General features: G+C 41.3%; 1 protein-coding gene across 2 annotated transcripts in view; it reads left to right on the top strand.

Moving 5' to 3' along the window:
* Positions 1-20310, top strand: part of LOC126203942 (protein takeout-like) — a 123140-nt gene extending 102830 nt beyond the window's left edge. For both annotated transcript variants that reach the window (XM_049938335.1, XM_049938336.1), the window contains exons 5-6: positions 5604-5753; positions 19992-20310. In XM_049938335.1, the coding sequence (XP_049794292.1) occupies positions 5604-5753; positions 19992-20146 (305 nt within the window). In that variant the 3' untranslated portion in view covers positions 20147-20310. The remainder of the gene's footprint in view (positions 1-5603; positions 5754-19991) is intronic.
* The last annotated feature ends 5706 nt before the right edge of the window (positions 20311-26016 follow it).

The raw sequence follows: 26016 nt of genomic DNA, 5'->3' as shown, positions 1-26016 counted from the left end.
ACACTGACAGAACCACAGGCACATAGACACAGGCAACAGAGCATGCACAATGTCGGCACTAGTACAGTGTATATCCACCTGTCGCAGCAATGCAGGCTGCTATTCTCCCATGGAGACGATCGTAGAGATGCTGGATGTAGTCCTGTGGAATGGCTTGCCATGCCATTTCCACCTGGCGCCTCAGTTGGACCAGCGTTCGTGCCGGACGTGCAGACCGCGTGAGACGACGCTTCATCCAGTCCCAAACATGCTCAATGGGGGACAGATCCGGAGATCTTGCTGGCCAGGGTAATTGACTTACACCTTCTAGAGCACGTTGGGTGGCACGGGATACATGCGGACGTGCATTGTCCTGTTGGAACAGCAAGTTCCCTTGCCGGTCTAGGAATGGTAGAACGATGGGTTCGATGACGGTTTGGATGTACCGTGCACTATTCATTGTCCCCTCGACGATCACCAGTGGTGTACGGCCAGTGTAGGAGATCGCTCCCCACACCATGATGCCGGGTGTTTGCCCTGTGTGCCTCGGTCGTATGCAGTCCTGATTGTGGCGCTCACCTGCACGGCGCCAAACACGCATACGACCATCATTGGCACCAAGGCAGAAGGGACTCTCATCGCTGAAGACGACACGTCTCCATTCGTCCCTCCATTCACGCCTGTCGCGACACCACTGGAGGCGGGCTGCACGATGTTGGGGCGTGAGCGGAAGACGGCCTAACGGTGTGCGGGACCGTAGCCCAGCTTCATGGAGACGGTTGCGAATGGTCCTCGCCGATACCCCAGGAGCAACAGTGTCCCTAATTTGCTGGGAAGTGGCGGTGCGGTCCCCTACGGCACTGCGTAGGATCCTACGGTCTTGGCGTGCATCCGTGCGTCGCTGCGGTCCAGTCCCAGGTCGACGGGCACGTGCACCTTCCGCCGACCACTGGAGACAACATCGATGTACTGTGGAACCTCACGCCCCACGTGTTGAGCAATTCGGCGGTACGTCCACCCGGCCTCCCGCATGCCCACTATACGCCCTCGCTCAAAGTCCGTCAACTGCACATATGGTTCACGTCCACGCTGTCGCGGCATGCTACCAGTGTTAAAGACTGCGATTGAGCTCCGTATGCCACGGCAAACTGGCTGACACTGACGGCGGCGGTGCACAAATGCTGCGCAGCTAGCGCCATTCGACGGCCAACACCGCGGTTCCTGGTGTGTCCGCTGTGCCGTGCGTGTGATCATTGCTTGTACAGCCCTCTCGCAGTGTCCGGAGCAAGTATGGTGGGTCTGACACACCGGTGTCAATGTGTTCTTTTTTCCATTTCCGGGAGTGTATTTGGCAAATGTGACTAGCACCTGTCAATATATCATGCAGAACTTATATATACAGAACAAGAAATACTTACAAATTCTACTCATAACTCAATCTCATATCTAACAGCAAAAAATGCTGAAAATTGTTAGATCATTTATGGCTTTCCTTTTTGTGATTTTAAATATGCCACTAAACTGAAGTGCTGACCATGGAAAATCAAGAGCTCCTAGTCACATTATCCTCTGGGTTCAACACTCTCCCCTACTGATAATGTTAAATTACGTGTATACATGTATACAAAAGTTTTCAAGAAATATCTGTAGGGAGTTGTACATTTATCCTTACATATAATTTTTAGAACAAAGTGGTTTATTCTGAAAATATTGATTCAACGGACTGTATTATGTACAAGCAAATAACAATTAAATTCAGGTTACAAAATTGTGTAATGGCTACCATTAAAAATTATATTAACCATTATTTGCTGATTTACTTAAATTATTTCTGTCAGCATCGTGTTCTAAGGCACGTACCGCAACTTGAGCCTACAATGACAACAGAAAACATGTAAGAAAAAATTGTTTATTGTTTTTGTGTAGCCATTAGATCTTGACAGTCCGGTTTGTGTCAGAAACATGTTACTTTATTCAATCATTTCTGTGAATCAAAAACTTTTTGGCTGGTACTGGTACCTAAAGAACAGTTTAATACTGAAAACTTTCACAATCAGTCTATAGACAAGAAGATTAAAAATCATTTGCGATTTATTGATTTTCCCAAACACTGAACACTGATTACTTCTATTTAACTGTTTGATGTATTATACGTTTCAGTTCTGGTATTGAAAGTGAATTACTGAACAGAAAATTCTGAGTCTAGCTAAAATTAAATGGAGATTGGTTACGTTTATTCATCTGTTTAAATCTTTGAATAGGATTTGATTCAAAATTTACCTAACTGAACTAATGCCACCTGCTTACTCTCATACTGCTGTTATCTGCAAAAAATGAACAAGTTACCATTTTGTGACAAAGTAAATGGAACATACTTAATGTACATCAGTAACAATAAGAACCCATGAGAGAACATCATAAGTCATTAACCTTTTTGCTATGTAATGAAAATGAAACTGTTTAACTCCATTTTATGCTTCATACGTAAGGTGACTGCAATATAATTGTTGTGTCAATTACTATACAACATTTTCACTTCTGCATGGGAAAACCATCACTTACACAAAAGGAAGCTTTAGCTGCATGGCAGATTATCGCCAATGATACTGATTTTGTGACTGGATGATTCTGTGTGAATATTATGTGTGAATATGAGATCAATGGATACCTATCTGAAAGGAAACACACTAAATTTGTGTGACAACATTCCTCAATATTTGATATAACTTAAGTAGAAGATTGAACAGACATCAATTGATTGTGTATCTCCGTTTTTAAGAGATAGGATGACATGCCAAACGGTGTTCTACGCTGGCCGGCCAGTGTGGCCGAGCAGTTCTAGCACTTCAGTCTGGAACCGCGCGACCGCTACGGTCGCAGGTTCGAACCCTCCCTCGGGCATGGATGTGTGTGATGTCCTTAGGTTAGTTAGGTTTAAGTAGTTCTAGGGGACTGATGATCTCCGATGTTCCGTACCATAGTGCTCAGAGCCATTTGAACCATTTTTTTGTTCTATCCTGAAATATTCAGATGTAGAGAACAGTATATTATGTTAAGCTGTTCTCATAAAATTAATCTGCTTTTGGAAACAATGTTGGCAACTAGTATCTTTGGTAGAAACAGCGAACACGATTTGTTATATTTTCATAGGGCGGAGAAATTGTTAATTACCAGGGCGTTATATGGTCACATGTTTATATTGGTTTGTCAGAACATATAACTATAAAATGATAAGTCTGACAGTATTAGTTATTTCAGAATGTTCATTGCTGAAAATTAGTGTAAAGTCTTACATAAGTCCGTTCATTGTCTTCGACTAATCTTGATTTATATATATGAGTGCTATTGGCGACAACTCTAGCTTTCGATATAATACTAATAGTGACTGTTTTCCTTTAGTTGTCTTTGTTGTAATGACTGAATCATGAAAGGTTGCCAGAAAGAAAAGAAAAAATCATCCAAGTATTAATAACAGCTGTAAATCCTCTAACATAGGTAGAGGCGCATAGTGCAAGCCCCTTTCGTCAGTCTTTTAAAAGGTCTCATACATCGAGAATCCACTGATTTCACAAACACCGATTGTGAGTCGGAGGTAAAAAGCGACGCAGTCGTATATCATCTATAAGCAAACAGCCTCAAAAGCTGTATGTAGGGGCCCTCGAAAGCCAAGCAGGACAGTTCCGCGTCAAATATAATAGCACAAAGTAAATGCTGTACAAGTGAGAAGTTATACTCAGTTAACCCTGTGCAATAAGAAGGACTTTCAAAACGTGCCTGTACATACCTCTGGGTTCGAGAGAACTTGCGACAGCCGCGTCAAATATACGAGCATGCAGTAAATACTTTACAAGTGAGCAACTAAGTTAATCCTGTGCAATAAGAAGGACTTCCAATACTTGCCTGTACATACCTCTGGGTTAGGGCTATTGGCTTCCATCTTACAACTGTCTACATACACCTATATTTGTATGTCACTTACACTGTGACAAGTATTTGAACCTAAGGCTTCGATTAAAGAAACAGAAACTGGCATCTCCGCGGTTCGTGGTCTGTAGTGGAATGAATTACTGAGTGTGCGCGAGGGTCGCCATTTGTTCTGGTAATTGTTAGGAAGCCTCATCTACGTTCTACACTTACTGAAATTATAAACTAGAGTTTGAGGTGTACTGCATGTTCGTCGTAAACACGTGAAGAGGGAGGAAAAAGCAGACGAATAAACCAACCCAGATTCTCGTTGCGCCTACCACCACCACACGTAACTCCCTAGCTCGACATCATAGTCTTTCTGTACTCTCTCCAACCACAGATATCTGAAACGTCTTAGCTTGAGCTCGTTGCTGGCTCTCTTGTGTACGAAGCCGCTCGTGTACCAAGAATCGGATGACCAAAAATCACCTCTCATCTGAGCGTGAGATTTTAAAGTATGTCTCATCCTATGTTGGGTTATAACAGTGTTTCGAAAATAAATTATTATATAGAAATCAAATTTATCTAATTATTTATTAATTTTCACTCCCATCCTCGGCAGTCGTGATGTTATAGAGGTGTCACTCACAGTACTTTTTCTCCACTTGGTAATTCTTCTGTTAATCATGTTTGGTTCAAACTGCACCAGCTAATCCAGAGTTGCGCTACGTTTCACAGGTCACCCCTTTCCCACACACTCCTGTTGTAGGCTTGTGGTAAGTTATATTTCTACCGAAGTTTGGGTGAATTTCCTCTGTGTGATCCAGTAAACCCACAGAATTTTCTTCACTTAAGAAATCATAAACATGTCATATACTTGTCACCAATTCACCTTCAATATCTTCAAGCCTATGGTAAGAGTACTGGGATGCCTGAACCCACATCCAGAAGTGTATCAAGCAGGGTTAAATTTGTCCTGACGTATCAGGGACAAGCTACAACAAATCTAGGTGCGTATTTGTTTTGCATTGAAGAAACAGCTATGTAAATTATTTATGTAAAACGTCTAAGATATCTTATACGCAGCACAAAATTAATACATGGTGTGAGTGTAAATTTCAGTTGTTAGGAGTGACATAATACGGCATATCCTTTGTTTATGGTTTGACGACACCACGTTACTGAAGAATATTTATTTTGTAACCATCATTTACCAACTGCAATACTTCATCTAGCTTGCGAAAGAATCATGAAAATTGGAGGCTTCAGAACCAGTATAGTGACCCACAGCCATAGGTAACTGATTTTTCAATACTTTACCTCTTCCACCACTGCCGCGCGGTGTACGTCTCAGGCGCTTTGTCACGGTCCGTGCGTCTTACCTCGTCGGAAGTTCGAGTCCTCCCTCAGGCATGGGTATGCGTTGTCCATAGCGTAACTTAGTTTAAGTTAGATTAAATACTGTGTAGGCTTAGGGACCGATGACCTCAGCAGTTTGGTCCAGGAAGACCTTAAGAGAAATTTCCATTTTTTTTTCTTCCACCACAGGGTCACCTAGCTCAAAAACTTCAGCTTCGTGACTCCTTTCATTAAATTTTGTCTCAAATAATGGTACAGCTCTCAGGTAAAAGCCCCTGCATTTTTCTGTAGCTTTTCGTCATGTATTCTTAGTTTCGCTATAATTGTGCTAATACTCATTTTCTTTTCCTAATCTGCAGCTAGACTGGAGGCCGTCCTGGAGCTATTTGGACAGCCCATTGAAAGAGATGGAGAGGTGTACTGGGACGTCACGGACTATAAGGTCGACCTCAGTTTGGGCAAGCTATCGATTGACTTGACAGGACTCTACAACAATGACAAGGCACTAGGTATGTTACTGAACAGAGCCTTTTGTACTCATTATTATAGGGCTGTTCCTCCCACCTCTTGAAATATTGAGGCGCATGAGAAGTGAAGTGGGTAATTTTTGGAGTCATGAGACTATAAAAAGTAAATGAAAGAGGAGTAACACATTCACACTTAAAAACACACACATGCATAAACACACAAAATCCATTCAGATAAAGAGTAACGCGCGCACACGCACACACACACACACACACACACACACACACACACACACGCACGCATACTCACACACTTACACCCACACACACAGACAAATTTACTCACGAAAAGAATAATGCATTCTCACATGACAAACACCCACACACTCGAGACAAAAGAAACGAATAGCAAATCACATGCGTGACACAAGCAAAAGACGAAAGATAAACCCACAGCGATGGGTGGCAACACTAAACACTAAAAACCACGTTCAGATCTTTTCTACAGCAAGGATTTTGCTTCCAATATTTTGGGAGGTGGTTTTATGATCCAAACCAAGACAAAAATGTTTAGTAAATATGCGATCTAAACTGCCTACTTTGGCAGCTATGAGCACTTATTCATCTTCGCTATTGTGAGACATATGTCTTCTACTGAATAAGAGCTCATAGTCCTTCAGGTCCATTTTAGAGCCGATTTTGTCATCCGTTTTTATTCTGGTGCATACTTTTTCCTGCAGAAGTATCTAAAGCAAGGAACTGAAAGTAGAAGAGATGTATTCCGTAGGATTGCAGATGAAAAAGTGCTTTTAGCTCTCACGTTATTCATTTTAGAGCCCAAATTTACAAGAAATTTTTCCTTGTTTTCATGTAAGGAACCTTCCCTAAGCTTGTCCCTTAGTTTTTGAAACAACATGTATATGAAACTGCTCCTGTATTATAGCCCACTTAAGTGGTTCATAGATAGGATAATCGAAACACATACGGCTAAATACAAACTGCCTTTGATTTGGTTGTAGAGACAGGACAAATCTGCATGAATAAGCGTGCACCTAAACCTGTTAGATTATGTTCAGTTGTTAGATCTGTGATGATAAGATTAATGCTAATAGGAGTAACTGTTTTACTGATTATCTGTTCAGACATTAAGTAATTTCGTTATGTCGTAGAGGAAACAATTTTCTGCAGCAAAAGAGTGAGAAAAATTTCTCCATTCATGTAGTCGCTGAGAGTAAGAGTTAATATTATTTAGAAAATGCATACTGTTAATGTTACTAATCATGGTACACATATAATTGAAAACAGAATCTATCTAAATTTTGTTGGATTTCCCAAGTGTCAATGTTTTATGTATTTTATTTCAGAACAAAGACAGTCTTGGTTGCGAGGTCATTTAACATCAATAACGCGTATCACTCTTTTGGGGCAAACCATATTGTGCAAAAGAAGGTGGATACGTGACACATACGTCATAAAGCCATATAAAATGGGACATGGACGCCACAGGAGCTGAATATGCAGTCTGTCGGATGGATTACATATCCAGTTACTGTTGCGTCCATTTGCCATTTTATGTGGCTTTATGACATATGTGTTGTTGTGTCTAGACCATACAGCCTAGACACAATGCTGTAGCCGATAGGGCACGCAATGCTAACGCAGACGGGCGTGAAGTCTGGAACATGAGACTTATAAATGAATAAGAAGAAAAGTACGTAGATGCTTGTTACTTAACTTTTAATTAGTCCTTGGAATACATCTCTCTTGAATATTAGTAAGCTATAGGCACTGATACAAATGACGCCTTGCTAGGTGGTCGCCAGTTAACTTAGCAGAGGGCTATTCTACTGTCTATCTCTCGGCAAATGAGAGCAAGGCTTAGCACGTCCAATCGCTAGCTATGTTGTCCGTACAACTGGGGCGAGGTCTCCTCAGTCTCTCGAGACCTGCCATGTGGTGGCGCTAGGTTTGCGATCACACAGTGGCGACACGCGGGTCCGACATGTACTACAGGACCGCGGCCGATTTAAGTTACCACCTAGTAAGTGTGGTGTCTAGCGGTGACACCACATTCCTCCCCCGCAAATCGGCGAACGGTTGTGAGATAAGGCTTCCGCCCGCCGTGGGGAGGACCGCATGTTGACGTATGCGATGAGGTGGGGAGCCTGACAACAGGCGAGGCTGTGCCACCCGCACCCGGCCATTCGGTCCGAGGGGAGCTAGGAAACGCCTGAAAACCTAGTCCAGGGTGCACGTCAACATGCGGTGTATGCGCCCGTAAAGAGACATGAGGGGCCGAAGGGTCAACCTCCATTGCGTCGGGGAATCCGACGCGCGAAGACGACATCTGGTCCGGAGCGGGCAAGAGGTCCATGGCGGAGGACGGCTGGTCACGGGAAGCGAGCGGCGGCGCGTGACCCTGGGAGGCGCCGGGCGGTTGCAGCGAAGCGTCCACTGCGGGCGGCGCCGGCGGCGGCTGCGGCGGCGGCGCGACGCCATGAGGCAAAAGGGAAGGCAGCGTCGGTAACACCTGGGGATGAGACGAGCCAGTAGATGGGTCCCCAAGGCGCTGACCGGACGGCTCCGTCGCTGAAAGCAGACGGGGAGCGGCAGAACCCAGGCGACGACAGAGGCGCAGCTGATTGCGATGCCGACGCACCTCACCAGAGGCCCCCAAAACCAAATACATCGCGCGGCCGAGGCAGCGAAGAATGCGCCCGGCGAGCCAACGCCGTGAACCGCGATAGGTGCGATAATAGACAACGTCGCCAGGAGCAAAAGCAGGAGTCTGCCGCTGCACAGGAACCTGATGTGGCGGATGCAGCAAAGACATCAAGGTGCGATGAGAACGACCATGGAGCAATTCAGCCGGCGAGCGACCATCGCGGGGCTGAGAGCGATACGAAGACAAAAAGAGCAACAAAGCGTCCTCCCGAGAATGCGACTCTTTCAATTTCAACATCTGTGACTTGAAAGTCCGGACCAATCGTTCAGCGGCACCGTTTGACTGAGACGAAAACGGCGCGGATGTCAGATGTTGAATACCATTGGCCTCGCAGAAGGACTGAAATTCTGCGGACATGAATTGTGGGCCATTGTCGGAAACAATAGTCTGCGGAAGACCTTCAATGCAAAAGATAGCAGACAAGGCTTGGATCGTGGCAGAAGACGTCGTGGAAGACATCCGGACAACAAAAGGAAAATTACTGAAAGCATCGACCACAAACAACCATCGAGCATTCCAGAATGGACCAGCAAAATCGATGTGCAAGCGTTGCCAAGGGGAAGTGGCTTTCGGCCATGCAAAGAATTGCCGCGGCGGCGCGGACTGCTGTTCGGCACACGCCACGCAAGAGGAGCACATATTCGTAATCGCAGCATCGATTCCGAACCAAGTACAGTGCTGACGAGCAAGTTGTTTCGTACGCACTATACCCCAATGTCCTTGGTGAAGAAGCTTTAAGACAGAGGACTCTAACGAACGTGGGACCACGACTCGGGATTGATCATTATCGGAACGCAACAACAAAACACCACGTCGTACAAAAAGTCTCTCCTTGTGAGCAAAAAAACGACGAACCAAAGGATCCTCGATCCGTGACTTGGACAAGGGCCATTGCGTAGCAACAAAACGCAAAACAGTAGCAAGGACAGGGTCAGCAGCTGTGGCTGTAGCTACACGACGAAAATCAATCGGAAACGATTCGACCACGTCATCGGTTTCCGAATCAATGAACATGCAAGCAAGTTCGGAAGAATCGAATGCTTTATCCTCAGCAACAGGCAAACGGGACAACGCATCAGCGTTTCCGTGCTTAGCAGTGGACCGATACAAGATATCGTAGCGGTACTGCGAGAGAAAAAGTGACCAGCGAATGAATTTCTGCGCTGTACGTGGAGGTACAGGCTTGGTCGGATGAAAAAGCGATGTCAAAGGTTTGTGGTCCGTGATGATGGTAAAGTGACGACCATACAAGAAATCGTGAAACTTTGTAACACCAAACACGAGAGCTAAAGCTTCTTTCTCTATCTGTGAATAATTTCTTTGCGCAGATGAGAGCAATTTGGACGCAAAGGCAATAGGGCGATCATGCGAGCCATCCTTGTGCGCAAGCACAGCACCGATCCCGAAAACCGATGCATCCACCATCAACAAAAGGGGTTTCTGGGGATCGAATGGCGTAAGGCACGTATTTGAAAGTAACGCCGATTTCAACTGGCGAAAGGCGCGTTCGCATTCCGTCGTCCAGACGAACGGAACACCTTTACGGCGTAAGCGATGAAGCGGAGCTGAAATGGAAGAAGCATTGCGCACAAACTTTGCATAATAATTAATTTTACCCAGCACACTCTGTAGTTGTTTAACATCCCATCCTCGTCGCCAATAATGTTGTGTCTAGACCATACAGCCTAGACACAATGCTGTAGCCGATAGGGCACGCAATGCTAACGCAGACGGGCGTGAAGTCTGGAACATGAGACTTATAAATGAATAAGAAGAAAAGTACGTAGATGCTTGTTACTTAACTTTTAATTAGTCCTTGGAATACATCTCTCTTGAATATTAGTAAGCTATAGGCACTGATACAAATGGCGCCTTGCTAGGTGGTCGCCAGTTAACTTAGCAGAGGGCTATTCTACTGTCTATCTCTCGGCAAATGAGAGCAAGGCTTAGCACGTCCAATCGCTAGCTATGTTGTCCGTACAACTGGGGCGAGGTCTCCTCAGTCTCTCGAGACCTGCCATGTGGTGGCGCTAGGTTTGCGATCACACAGTGGCGACACGCGGGTCCGACATGTACTACAGGACCGCGGCCGATTTAAGTTACCACCTAGTAAGTGTGGTGTCTAGCGGTGACACCACATGTGTTACATATCCAGTTACTTTTATTCAATCTGATGAAATCCCAGTAGAGTGAACCACATCGTTGATATTAAATAACTTCGCAACCAAGATTGTTTTTACTCTGAAATAATTCTAAACTGGTTGCTGTAGCATTCTGCCATAATGGAATGACACTCCATTCATTTATTTTAAATAATATTGAAATTTAATGTATCATTAGAAAGTACCTGCGAGTATTCCAAGTAGATATACCAGATTATTCAAATATAACAGATTAACTCGTCTTTTATATTGACAGATACAGGAATCACCAAGATTCTATTAACGAAAAGCAATATTCAGTTACAAAACAACTAGGATATTTTACGGTACATGATTTGCTCAGATTAAACAGGGACCTACAGAGTGCCTAGCCCAGAGTTTTCTGATTTCAAAGTGAAATACTTGGAAAACTAGGTTTGATAGACGAGTCCACCGAGTTGATGGTAATGCATACAACACGATTCCTACCTTTACAGCAAATTTCATTTTCATGTGGCTATATGTGTATTCTCCTCCAGATTCTATAATGTGGAAGTGAGGTATCCACAGAAATGTCATACTATGACGTGGAGCTCGAACTTCACAGTTGTCATATACTGCAACACCTTCTCAGCACCAATTAATCACGTCACAACAGACATTTACGTTCATAGCTCATAACAAAGTGCGCTGTCTTAACAGAAAACTATAGCTGAGGCGACTTCAGATTATACCACAGAACCTAATTCTCTCAGAAATGCAGTTTTTGTATAGAACGTTGGTTTTTTCAGATTGTGTAAAACAGTTACAAATGTTTCATGTAATATTTGAAACATACATCAATTGTACAACATTATGTGCGTTTAACTTTGGCAGGTTCCTCTAGCTAACGTCCCTACCACTTATTGAAACATCTGATGAAAGTACATTATGTTTGAGAGTGGTAAGGACGTTAGCCAGAAGAACCTGGCAAAGTTACATAAAGAATAGTCATGGAGTTTACTAGACTACTGATGTCAACAGTTCGTCAACCATCTCAGAGAATCTAATGAGGCGATCCTTTTATTTCTCTTGAAGTTCATTTTATTTTTGTATTCTTTCCTTATAAAAGCTCACATTGTTGTAATTCTCAGTTACCTACTGCCGGAAATTTATTATTCCCTGTCTATATTAGGCTAAATTTTGGTACCTCAGAATTGTCTTATGGAAAAATAGTACACTTGAAGGGCAGGAATTTTTGGCTTCTGTTCTAAGAAGTATCATTTGAGTTATAATTGCAGTTTTGTTGCAGAAATACACAAAAACAGACAATAGATGCAAAAATTCATTTCAGTCATTGTCTTTCATTAAAATTACGTTTTTTTAGAATGTTATGGTCTATGGATTGGTTGCTGTGCAAGATACTATGGTAACGATAGGAGTATATCTACTTAAAAAAGCTGATCTACATCTACATTTATACTCCGCAAGCCACCCATCGGTGTGTGGCGGAGGGCACTTTACATGCCACTGTCAATATCTCCCTTTCCTGTTCCAGTCGCGTATGGTTCGCGGGAAGAACGGCTGCCGGAAAGCCTCCGTGCGCACTCGAATCTCTCTAATTTTACATTCGTGATCTCCTCGGGAGGTATAAGTAGGGGGAAGCAATATATTCGATACCTCATCCAGAAACGTACCCTCTCGAAACCTGGACACCAAACTGCACCGCGATGCAGGGCGCCTCTCTTGCAGAGTCTGCCACTTGAGTTTGCTAAATATCTCCGTAACGCTATCACGCTCACCAAATAAACCTGTGACGAAACGCGCCGCTCTTCTTTGGATCTTCTCTATCTTCTCCGTCAACCCGATCTGGTACGGATCCCACACTGAAGTTGCAATATTCAAAGTATAGATCGAATGAGTGTTTTGTAAGCCACCTCCTTTGTTGATAGACTACATTTTCTAAGGACTTTTCCAATGAATCTCAACCTGGTACCCGCCTTACCAACAATTAATTTTATATGATCATTCCACTTCAAATCGTTCCGCACGCATACTCCCAGATATTTTACAGAAGTAACTGCTACCAGTGATTGTTCCCTTATTATATAATCATACTATAAAGGATCCTTCTTTCTATGTATTCGCATTACATTACATTTGTCTATGTTAAGGGTCACTTGCCACTCCCTGCACCATGTGCCTATCCGCTGCAGATCTTCCCGCATTTCGCTACAATTTCCTAATGCTGCAACTTCTCTGTATACTACAGCATCATCCGCGAAAAGCCGCATGGAACTTCCGACACTATCTACTAGGTAATTTATATATATATTGTGAAAAGCAATGGTCCCATAACACTGCCCTGTAGCACGCCAGAGGTTACTTTAACGTCTGTAGACGTCTCTCCATTGAGAACAACATGCTGTGTTCTGTTTGCTAAAAACTCTTCAATCCAGCCACACAGCTGGTCTGATATTCCGTAGGCTCTTACTTTGTTTATCAGGCGACAGTGTGGAACTGTATCGAACGCCTTCCGGAAGTCAAGGAAAATGGCATCTACCTGGGAGCCTGTATCTAATTTTTTCTGGGTCTCATGAACAAATAAAGCGAGTTGGGTCTTACACGATCGCTGTTTCCGGAATCCAGGTTGATTCTTACAGAGTAGATTCTGGGTTTCCAGAAACGACATGATACGCGAGCAAAAAACATGTTCTAAAATTCTATAAGTCGACGTCACAGATATAGGTTATAGTTTTGCGCATCTGCTTGACGACCCTTCTTGAAGACTGTGACTACCTGTGCTCTTTTCCAATCATTTGGAACCTTCCGTTCCTCTAGAGACTTGCGGTACACGGCTGTTAGAAGGGGGCAAGTCCTTTCGCGTACTCTGTGTAGAATCGAATTGGTATCCCGTCACGTCCAGTGGCCTTTCCTCTGTTGAGTGATAAAATGCCCTTAACGCCTTTTTAAGAGACAGTCATCACTCCTTCCGATCTGATCATGTAAGTGCAGAAAAGTTGTGGAATGTTTTCAAAGAGATAGTATCGACAGCAATTGAAAGATATATACCTCATAAATTAATAATTGATGGTACTGATCCCTCATGGTACACATAACGGGTCAGATCTTTGTTGCAGAAGCAACGAAAAAATTAAAATAACGCAGAATCCCCAAGATTGGCAAAGTTTTACAGAAGTTCGAAATATAGCGCGGCCTTCAGTGCAGGATGCTTTTAATAATTTCCAATATCTCGAAATCTGGGAGAGAACCCAAAGAGCTTCTGGTCATACATAAAGCACACCAGTGGCAAGACGCAGTCAATACCTTCACTGCACGATAACGACGGTGAAGTCACCGATGACAGTGCCACTAAAGCAGAGTTATTAAACACGGTTTTCCGAAACTCCTTCACCAAAGAAGATGAAGTAAATATTCCTGAATCCCAGTCAAGAAAAACTGCGAAGATGAGATATCCTCGGTGATTGTGAAAAGCAATGGTCCCATAACACTGCCCTGTAGCACGCCAGAGGTTACTTTAACGTCTGTAGACGTCTCTCCATTGAGAACAACATGCTGTGTTCTGTTTGCTAAAAACTCTTCAATCCAGCCACACAGCTGGTCTGATATTCCGTAGGCTCTTACTTTGTTTATCAGGCGACAGTGTGGAACTGTATCGAACGCCTTCCGGAAGTCAAGGAAAATGGCATCACTTAATAAAGGCAAGGCTTCTGGTCCAGTTTGTATACCAGTCAGGTTCCTCTCAGAGTATGTTGATAAAATAGCTCCATATTTAGCAATTATATACAACTACTCGCTCACAGAAAGATCCGTACCTAAAGACTGGAAAATTTCTAAAGTCACACCAATACCCAAAAATTGAAGTAGAAGTAATCTGCTGAATTACAGGCCTATATCACTAACGTCGATTTGCAGTAGGGTTTTGGAACATATACTGTATTCGAACATTGTGAAGTACCTCAAATCAAACGACATGGTTAGCACGGATTCAGAAAACATCGTTCTTGTGAAACACAACTAGCTCTTTATACTCATGAAGTAGTCAATGCTATCGACAGAGGATGTCAAATTGATTCCATATTTTTAGATTTCCAGAAGGGTTTGGAGACCGTTCCTCACAAGCGTCTTCTAACCAAACTGCGTGCCTACGGAGTATTGCCTCGGTTGTGCGAATGGATTCGTGATTTCCTGTCACGAAGGTAACAGTTCGTAGAAATAGACAGAAAGTCATCGAATAAACCAGAAGTAATATCAGGCGTTCCCCAAGGAAGTATTATAGGCACTCTATTGTCCCTGATCTATATTAACAACATAGGAGACAATCTGAGTAGCCCTCTTAGACTGTTTGCAGATAACGCTGTCATTTACCATCTTGTAAAGTTATCACACGATCAAAACGAATTGCAAAATGATTTAGATAGGATATCTTTATGGTGCGAAAAGTGGCAATTGACCCTGAACAAAGATACATGTGAAGTTATTCACATGAGTACTAAAAGAAATGAGCTATACTTCGAAAACGCGAGGAAACACACAAATCAGAAGACTGTAAATTCAACTAAATTATTAGGGATTACAATTACAAATAACCTAAATTGGAACGATCACATAGATAATATTGTGCTTAGAGCAAACCAAATACTACGATTCACTGGGAGAACACTTAGAAGGTGAATCAGGATTACTAAACAGACTGCTTACAACACGCTTGTCCGTCCTATTCTGGAGTACTGCTGTGCGGTGTGGGATCCGCATTACGTGGGACTGACGGATGACATCTAAAAAGTACAAAGAAGGGCAGCTTGTTTTGTATCATCGCGAAATAGGGGAGATAGTGTTACAGACATGATACGTGAATTGGAGTGGCAATCGTTAAAACAAAGACGTTTCTCGTTGCGACGGGATCTTCTCATGAAATTTCAATCACCAGTTTTCTTTTCCGATTGCGAAAACATTCTGTTGGCACTCACCTACATAGAGAGAAATGATCATCACGATGAAATAATGGAAATCAGGGCTCGCACAGAAAAATGTAAGAGCTCGTTTTTCCCTCTTGCCGTTCGAGAGTGGAACGGTAGAGAGACAGCTTGAAGGTGGTTCATTGAACTCTCTGCCAGGCACTTGATTGAGAATAGCAGAGTAATCACGTAGATGTAGACGTAGATGTATTTTATTTTGTGTGTATTTTCTAATTTTCTGTCAGACTTTCTATTAGTTATACAGATATTAAACTCATTTTAAATGTCTACTTATCAACGGCAGACCCCTGATTTGCCACAATAAGTGTCTGTCATAAAACAGTGCAAGGAAATACGAGGCTTTCTACTTACTATGTGTATTACAATTAAAAGTAGCTTTGGTTTGTAAATCAAAAAGTAACTGACGTACATACACTTTGTGCTATTAGTTACCAATTTAAGAAAATCGTCTATATAATACATGGCCGTTAGTAATGAAAGGACTTCGTTCTAGATTTATAATTTAGTTTGTTATTTGTCATCAGGTTTGCGTTATTCGTTAAACGATTAAATTCTTTTGTGGTGTTGAGGTGAAGCTTTTATTATAAACAGATTTAGTCATAAGTAGTTATAGTTTTTTTTCTTTCTTCTGCTGTAAGGTTGTGGGACTTATCATGTGGGGTGGTGGGTTAATAATAACAGCAGTAATAGTTTATAGTATATAATAATCTCAGTTATAAGTAATAGAAGAGAATATTTGAAATATTAGAATATGGTTGAATTGCTCTAAGTATTTGAATATTGTTCGCCGTCTTATACGAGAGCCTGGAAATTATTTTTGTCTTCAGCCGGAAAGCGATGGAGAACTTGCTGACCATAGTTCCCAGTCTGCAAGTTCACATTCTTGTCCAGCCCACTGAAAGAAAAGTTGCTATACTCTATTTGCCCAGAGGGATCAGAACTGTAATTATAAATAAAGGTTTTGAGTTCGAATTGACAGATATATTTGGTAAAGTTCCATTTGTTCTACCTTGTAATATTCATTATGTTAATACTGACAATAAATCTCTCTATACTAAACAGCACTAGAGCATTCAGAGACGACTTCTATCGTAAATTCCTCTTAAATTGTTTTTCGCTGTGTCTTCTGATAATCAAAATAATGGCTCGCCACAAAGGTGGAAAATAAATATCACAACTTTCCATGCAAATTTGTTAACATTACGGACGGTACACTAAGAGTTACATCTGCGAAATTAAAGTGATCCAAGAAGGTGTACAGTCCTCGTGGGCTCATTTTCTATTATTACTGGATATATGCGTTTAGTAACAGCTTGTCTCTGACGTCATCCGAGGCAGCACGCACTCTGGTGTTTGACTGACGCTGATCGTACAGTGGCTGGATGCGAAGTGAAGCCTAGTCTAGCGTCCGAGGCTATATTTATGTATGTGGCGCAACGGACGGCCAAGGGAATACCTGCTGTTATCCACCCTATGCCGACAGAAGCAGCCTCCAAATGGCCTCTTTCTCAGGCACATAATATTTTAAAACACTGTTGTGTATTAATGTAGAATCTTCGTAATTTTTTTGTAGATGAAGTTAATTTGTTTAAAATAACCGAAATGTTTTAGCTCGCCTGCACTGAACCTTTGCCGTCTAGAATTTTCAGAACGGAACTTCAGTAGAACCTGACCTCTGGACTACAACTTTAAGAAACCTTGTATTTGTTATTTCTTATATCCAGGCCTTGAAAGTTGTCATAGCTCTATTATTTAATAGGTTTCATCACGTGTTGTAACCAAAACTTTTTGCATTAATATAACAGATACTTAACCTACTACAAATAAGGTCTTAGTTACAATTTTAGTTCCCTGCAAATTACTCGAAAACTATTAGAGGTAGCGCAATGGGGTTACATAATTACTATTTTTTTGTTGAACTGAAGCTTCATACAAATTTTCATATTTCTAAGTGGTGCCTTAAATTTTTCTTTAAAACCCGAATTCTGACCAAAATATTTCTTTAATCACATTGAGACTTGTACCAGGTAATTTATACATCTGCACACAATGACCAATTTTTCGGTTTCTAGCTTTATTTTTTAGCACCACTTGTTTTTTCGTAAAATGATAGATTTAGGGAAAAATATTGACCTGATCGTTCGGAGATTTGACATTCTACAAATTAGTATACTAAAAGACGTGCTAACAAATTTTGGAAAAGCAACTTTAACTTTTAATTCCATTCTTAAATTATGGTGCAATTCTTGTGTGCTACGCACAGACGCATTGTGGTGACATGCCGCTACTAACAGTGAACTGGGGTAAGTCCCGGCAAACTCGATCGGCTCTGTATTTCTCCAATGATACAGCTCTTGTTTGGCCACAAACACCATCTGCCAATGTGATGAATTACACTGGTCCAAAAATTAAGAAAGAAACTCAAAATTTTTGGACGGTTGTGTTTGGTTTGCCACAAACAGCACAAACAGATGATAGTAAAGTTGTAACAATGTAAGGAATTCTGAACGTAAACAGCTGCAATATTCATAAAATGTTCCAAGATTTTTCCAACTTAACAGATTTGTATACAGATTCTGACAACTGACTAATGCGCTGAATATGAGGTGTGACTACCTCTGGCAGTAACACAGGTCTGACATAGACATCATCAATCTCATCTAGAGACAATAACGTCAATCATTTCTGCAGAGTTGCTCCCAAGTCTTCAAGAGTGGTTGATGGATGATGCAGTGAAGCAACCCGTCTCCCTAGTGTATCCCAGACATGCAGTATGGGATTAAAATCGGGAGAGCGAGCAGAACATACCATGAGTGCAATATCTTCCGTTTCCAAGAAAATATCAAACGATCTTGCTCTTTGAGGCCGATCGTTATCGTCCATCAATACAAGTCTGGGCCCGCAAGACCTCGAAACAACCACTGATTGGGTTTCAAAATCTTGTCACGATACCTGACAGCAGTTAAACCTTGTCGATTCACGCACACAACTTCAAGAAGAGGTCTTCATGCGATCAACATAATCCTTGCCCACGACATTAGATACCCTACTTTATATCGGTCTCTTTCCATAATGTTTGGATTCCAAAATCGTGTTCCTCGTTCCCTTCATATGCGAATGCGTCGAGAATCACTCTACACACCAAATCTGGAATCATCTGTGGAATGAACATTGGTCCACTGTTCGAGCGCCCAGACGGCATGTTGACGTCTCCACTCTAGACGTTCCTTTCTGTGAAAACGCATCATTGGTGCAGATACAACAGATCTTCGACAATAAAGGCCACTCTGCCAAAGTCTTCTGGACAAATTTTGTCTTGATAGAAGACGTTCAGTGTATGCTGCGAGGTCTGATGCCAGTTTCCGTACAGTGCTAAGGCAGTACCATCGTGGCATAACGTTGAAATAATGGTCCTCTCTTTCTGATATCGCACGTGGTCGGCCTTGCTCTGGTCTTTGGGGTACTGTTTCGGCCTCTGTAAGTTGTTGCCACATCCGTGAAACAACAAAACGATTTACATTAAGCCATCAGGCCTCATCAGTGTGCGAACTGTCCTGCTTCTATTCTTCTTATGGCTCTCCACAGCAGAGTGTTCTGGTAGGCATCTTCTTTGTGCCATGCTGCACCGTCGGTGACTGCATTCAGCAATCGTGGATGTGGGAATACACGTTAGATATTACGCCGTCTAAATGGTAACTGACTTGATGGTTGACGTGGATGTCCGTTCACCGGAACTCCACTTTCCGTGCATAATACGATCGTACTGAATCTGTTGGCAGTTTGTATGATTATACGGTGAATTAGACACAAGACTGGGAAATAGCGGTTCGTTGCGTTATTTGTGGACACTAGTGTATTTAGGAAAATTTCAGTCAGATAGCATAACTCTTAAAAGATAGTGACATAGGATAAATGCTACTAGTTACCACAAATTAACTGTGGATAAACACCGAAAGTAAATGTCACCTCTCACATTTCTGTAGTAAGTACTATATTTTAAAAAGTGATGACACTTCCCAGAAGATTAAGATTTTGATTGTAAATATGAAAACTATGTTAAGACACTGATATGCTTGTCTCAGAGACAATCAGCTATGTGAAGAGCAGTAATCGCTACTTTTAGCACCTGCAGAGACTCATTTTATAATTTCCTACGAGTTGAAATTTTGATGATTGTGCTGATCTTAACAGTTGAGACATGTGGCGTATTCACGACCTCCTATCAGTGTCATTATTTAATTTATTGGGCACTACTTTTCATAGTGTTCTGATACGTTTACAATATTTTAAATATATATGGCAATAATTAAAAAAAAAACACATGAACCTCAGCAATACTCATATGTCTTAGAGTTTGGCCTATTAATTGATGCTATAAGATGGTTATGACTCTGAGAAAGTAAAGGTAATTCTGTAATTTATGTGTGTGTTACAGCTGACAACACCCTCAAGTTTCTGAATGAGAATTCTGAAGAGATTGCGAAGGAGGTGGTACCTGTCATACAGGAAGCCCTGGCTGCCTCCTTCAAGGAGATGGCTGAAAGAGTGTTTAGCAAGGTCCCCTACAACTCAGTCTTCCCACCTTCATGAAGATCTAGCAGCTAGGAAGTTCTGCTTATAGAAAGGGAATACATTAAACATGACACGTAGGTCAATATTAATCTCTTCATGGTATTATGTATTCTTCGTAAAAACAAAGATATCTTGGCATTGTTTTGCAACTAGTAAGTGATTTTCCTTCCCTTTTAGTCATTAATGAGTCCCTTTCGAAATGCAATTAGAATATTATTGCTTAAGAGTCTATTCCAACGGACTTGCTTTCATTAACAATAGAAATGTTTCATCGAAACAATGCTATCGTAATTATTGAAAGCATTCTAGTCCATAAACTCTGTTGGAGCCTAGTCCTTGATCATATTATCACAACATGACGTGAAAGATGTTCAGTGTGTGATTCAAATGATTATAGTTCTGTACTCTAAATATTTGGAAAGAAATAAAGTTTCTTTTAAAAAATCATGACATTTATTAGTTATTCTCCAGCAACAGTAAATAAATTTCGCAATACATTATTATAATGTAGTTTCTAACTATCAGGATGATTAGATCGTTACGGAAAGTATCATTATAAAACATTATTTATGAACACCACCGCAGAAACATAATTCAAAGTGTTAGTCACACATTGTAAATGAAAACAATTACACATCTAAAAGTAAGAAAGTGAATTATGTCTTCAGCCTCCTTATTTATTATATTTGTGTTACGAAGCAGGAACAATATAAAACTATTTTTTAAAATTCTAAATCAAGAGCGTGTACGAATAAATATGTACATCAGAGCTCTGTGTAGTGTAAAGGTTCCCTTCAAAATTTGCAAAACAGTGCACATGCACATCGATCTTCTTAGTACTTTAGTCACTGTCTAACGTACAATAATAAACTCGAAAATACAAAAACTGATAATATTGCGGAGGACAGTGCTTAGTATCAGCAATCAGCCAACCTGATGTAGATACTCGTTGATTCCCCTAAATAATTTAAGGCAAACAAGAGGATTGTTACTTTGAAAGGGGATGGCCCATATCCTTCACCATTCTTGAAACATGCTAAGAATGTGCTCCATCTCTAATGCCCTTGTTGTCGATGGGACGCTAAAGACTGTTCTCTCTCTTTTCCTTCCATTATGTTATGTATGTGTGATGAGTGTTGCTACGTACTAGCTCCATAATGATTGCCTATTTTGATCCTTAATTGCACACGAACGTTATTTTACACCCACCGTATAAAACATAAGTAATATAAGAAATTCGTAAATTTTTGTTGACTTACATTAACCACATACTTTTTAAACAGGTACGGATTTGGAATTTTGGTCCAGAACCCGAAAATATCTTTTAGCACATTTTGGCAATATCAATGCATCTTCAATCACGTTTACAACCAGGTGCGGAGGAGGGGAGGGGATCTTCATGGCCACCCTAAAGAAAAATTTTAAAATGCAAATTTCGTTAATTGTTGTATAAATTTTCTCATAATGTAATTTTTAAAGAGATATTTATGTGTGAGTAAGATTTCGCACCTCAATTGTTGAATATGACTTTAAAATTAGTGAGAAGCATGAAAAATTTATTCGTTCAACTAGTGCTCATTAAAAAATGTTTTTCTTTTAACTTTAGATAACAATGTAATTGATTAGATTATGACATTTTGTAAATGTGGGCATAAACTACCCTGTACCCTTTGGTATTATGAGGGTTAATACATGTAATATTCACAGTGAAGCTATATATATACGTACTGAAGCCTTTGTAAATCCTTTCAAAGAATGAGAGGCGTGCAACGATCATTCGAAACTGCTGAATTAAGAGTTCCTGTACATGCATAACTGTGAACATATGAGGGTGTCAATCCAAGGAATGTAGGGATTATGAACACAAATAAAGTACTCATGTGTGAGGCTGCAGTGTAAGCAGCTGCTTCACACTCAACTAGAACAGCTACAATAAGGCCAGTTCTAGATAAAGAATTAACTATATTTGATGATTAATACACTGGAAAGTGGAAACAAAATACTTTAGAGTTTGGTGAGACCGAGGTCATTTCAGAAACCACGTCAAGAAAAAGAAGAAAGTGAAACATCAATGCCAATCCTCAGCTTCAAAATCTTTAAAAACGTCAACTACAACTAATCTCAAACCATATAAAGCGTCGCTTCTACACACCACATTATACGGTGGTGTAGCATGAGACACAACTTTCAACACTAACATGAAAGATCTTCAGATGCTGCAAAAGAAAACGGTACAAATGGAGTTTAAGACTACCACAGTGCACAGCACACAAGACGTCCATACGATGCGACAGGAAATTACGATATCCAGAAAATACGAGACCACACAACCTAAATTTTTAGCCAGATTTACGACCTATGGCATGCCGTTAAACAATTAAGCTAAGTCTGAACTGTACATCTCAGACAATGGCATCGATACGAAGTCCCGCGACAACTGACTGCCAAACAGAAAGCGCATCTAAACTGTACCTAGTTAATATGAATTTTACGTCACATCCGACCTAGGTACGCCAAAGGAAAGACCATTCCCCAGTATCTTGGTGTCGAAAAGAAACCATCAGTGTGCCAAACCTGCTTCGAAGGCATCAGCTAGATAAATAAGGACAAATTTTTCTGAACGATACACCCTTGAAGTACAAACATCTGAAGGCGGTAAGCATACGCATCAACATCAATAATAAAAGTTACTTTAAAATTACTGCAGGGTTTTTGGTAGTTGAAATAAAAACAAACCAACAGTCAAAATAAAAATGGCCAGTTCGGTGCTACAAATCAGCGTAGTCAAACTCTCCTAGTGTTAGGTTACTTTCAGTTCCATGCTGCTCCACCTAGAACCTACTAACATGGTTAGAGCCTCCTTGGCATATCGTTGCTGAGGTGGTCATACTGTTGCAAAACTTGAACCTCACTCATTCTTCAATGGCGGCCTACTGAGATCATCCATTGTGTTCACTGCAAAAATACTGTAGTCAGAGAATGTCAAGGAGGGCGCTCTGAGCGATGGATTTTTTTTTAGCTAGTGCCCGGTGGGAAATAAAAGGCGTGTCGCCTTCGATATCTGGAACAGAATTAACTTCGCCGTACTAAATATCGTAGATTCCATTAAATATCGTCCCTGTGAAATCCATCTCGCGATGTTATCATGTAACATACTGAAGACAAAGAATCAAGGCAATCAGGCAGAGATAGTATTCCTTGATTTCCTCTTCAATGTGATACCTACGACTGTTAATGAAAGTAGGTACCGTGCAGGTTGTCCAGCGGTATTTGGGACTGAACTGAAGATTTATATCTATGGAAGATGTAGCACATTTTTCCTCATGTAGAATCAACGACAGATGTAGTAACTTAAGGTGTTCCTCTGGGAGTTTGGACCCTTGATGTTAATGTTGTATATTAATGCCCCCGCAGATAACATTAATAGTAACCTCACACCTTTCGCAGATGGTACAAGCAGAGTTGCTGTGACGAATCTGGGAAATTTCTGACGTCACTCTCGCAGATTAGAGTCCCACTCACGACATCACAAGACACATCCCCCATCTATGACGTAATTGTCATAATGTCAGAAGCAATTCAATGGGACCATGGCGGCGTTATGCAGGCCTCTGAAACTAAACAGCCAAAGACTGTGCCATATTTTACCGGCCAACAAATTGAAACAGCTTATCGCATAACAGTATTTTTCGGGACATTAAAACAAAACAGCCAGTCAGACAGTATCTGCAGCGATGCCATACAGGCAATGTTCAGAAGTATTCTAATGGTCACAGTCATTATTAGGGAGCTTCTGAGTCATTGGGAGTTGTGAATATAGAGTCACAGCTAGATGATGTTGCAGCAAACTATGAAAAGACTGTACACATTCCAGGGGAAGCAATAAATTTTGCGGTAATTATGCAGCCACAGCTATTAGCCTCAGTTTTCTGCCTGTTAATAAACGACAAGCTATGTTTAATTTATCTCTAGACCTGGCGGGTAATTGTATTTCTGTGTGTCACAATATACAGAGGAACAAGTGCCATCTTACACTTCTCTTCTAGTGTCAATGAAGTGTACAGTTGAGTGAGTTACAACGAGTGATAACTATAATTTTTCCGTGTGTCACTGTTTAGGAAGGAACGAGTACTTTCTTCCACTTGTCTCTTATCTTGCTTCGAGTATCTGATTGTGTATGATTGGGACAAGTAGTAAGCACAACACTTATTTCTGACAGTGAAAGATAGTTCTCAGCATTTGGAGTTGCATCAGAGGACTAATATAGTGTACATAAAGTCCAGGAACACTTTCATTTATTTATTGCACAAGAACTAAGCATTGTAACGATGTCATACGTACTGCATTTTGAAGAGAAACTCAGATTTTTTTTTTTTTTTTTTTTTTGTTGCAAACATTCGATATGCCAACCATGATTGACCCAGCAGACGTCAATACGGTGATCGAATTCTTTCCATACCCGTCACAGCATGGCAGCATGGACTGTGGTAGTCGCCTCCTGTATTCTCTCCCAGAACTCTGGCACATCACGTGGTGGAGGCGATACATACAACAGACCTTTAATGTCACATGGAAAGAGATCTGGTGATCAGGGAGGCCATTTCTTAAAACTGCTGTCCTCTTTTATAGCACAGCCGATCCATCAATGCGGCAGCTCCGTGTTCAGGTACAAACGAACTTTATGATGAAAATGGGGTTGAGCCCCATCCTGTCATTGGAGCCATTTCGAGTTCACGGGATAAAGACACCCACCGATTTCCTTGGACTCCTTAAGAATATCTCGTACGCACTCCACATTCACTTCGCTCATATTGCGACGTCCGCTTCTTTTTGCAGGGCACAAGCAACCCGTCGTAACGAATTTGTTGTGCCAGTGGTAAATGGCCTTCCTTGTTGGTATCTTTTTACCGTACTTGGTTTTAAACATCCGTTAAACAGCAGTTTTATCGAACTGAAACACAAAGAAAGCTCGCTCCACACCTGAACTCGCCATGATTGTGACTAGCGCTGACTATCGGCAAATTACCGAACTATGCTGTGGAGGTACACATGGGAAAAAAAAACTTTCAGGGTTTCTCTTCAAAATGACATGTGTATGATATCTGTACTATTCTTGGTTCTTGTGCAATAAATAATTGAAAGTGTTCCAGGACTTTATGTACGCCTTATATAGAGTGGAAGTGTGTAGTCGTCGATCTAGAAAAATCAACTGTGAGTCCCCTCTTTGAGTAGGACTGAATTATTGAGAAACAAAATGGTCTTAAATTGCGTACAGAAGTGTTTGTACACTTATTCACATTCTATGAACCCAACAAATTTCTTGTCACCAGTCCAACATCACCTCTGCTATGTATATGAGGAGACTTCCTCCCTCACAGTCAGTTGAAGGTAAATCAGCAGATCACAGCTCACAGTGCTGACATCTTCCTGATGGCACAATGACAGCAACACTTTCACCAGAAGCTGGTGGCAGGACGTATGCCACAACATGACAACACTATGCCTATTAACTGTGCTAAGCAGGCAAATAGTGATAATGATGTAAAGAACAGTATGAATTTCAAGGAGAATGTAGTTAACGTTTAAGTTACACTTGATGAATAAAATATGACCCCAAATTAAGTGGCACAGTGATGCAGTCATATTTAGACTGTCTCTAATTTTTGCTAAATGCATAAGATATTGGTATTTAGATCTTGGACCGTGTTACTAGAGTACACTTTCATCACATAACATTTCTAGAAGTTTTTATTAAATTTCATCTACGCAAGCACCATTTTAGGAGATAAGTTGGGGAGATAATGCATCATTTTCTACTCTAAGGAAATATAATCGATGTTACTGATTTGCTAATATACCTTACCTTCATTACTTTTGGATCTGGCACC

Source organism: Schistocerca nitens, chromosome 9 (genome assembly GCF_023898315.1).
Source record: "Schistocerca nitens isolate TAMUIC-IGC-003100 chromosome 9, iqSchNite1.1, whole genome shotgun sequence".
Taxonomy (NCBI): domain Eukaryota; kingdom Metazoa; phylum Arthropoda; class Insecta; order Orthoptera; family Acrididae; genus Schistocerca; species Schistocerca nitens.
The sequence above is the reverse complement of the archived record's forward strand: the minus strand, read 5'-3'. Positions and strand labels throughout refer to the sequence as shown.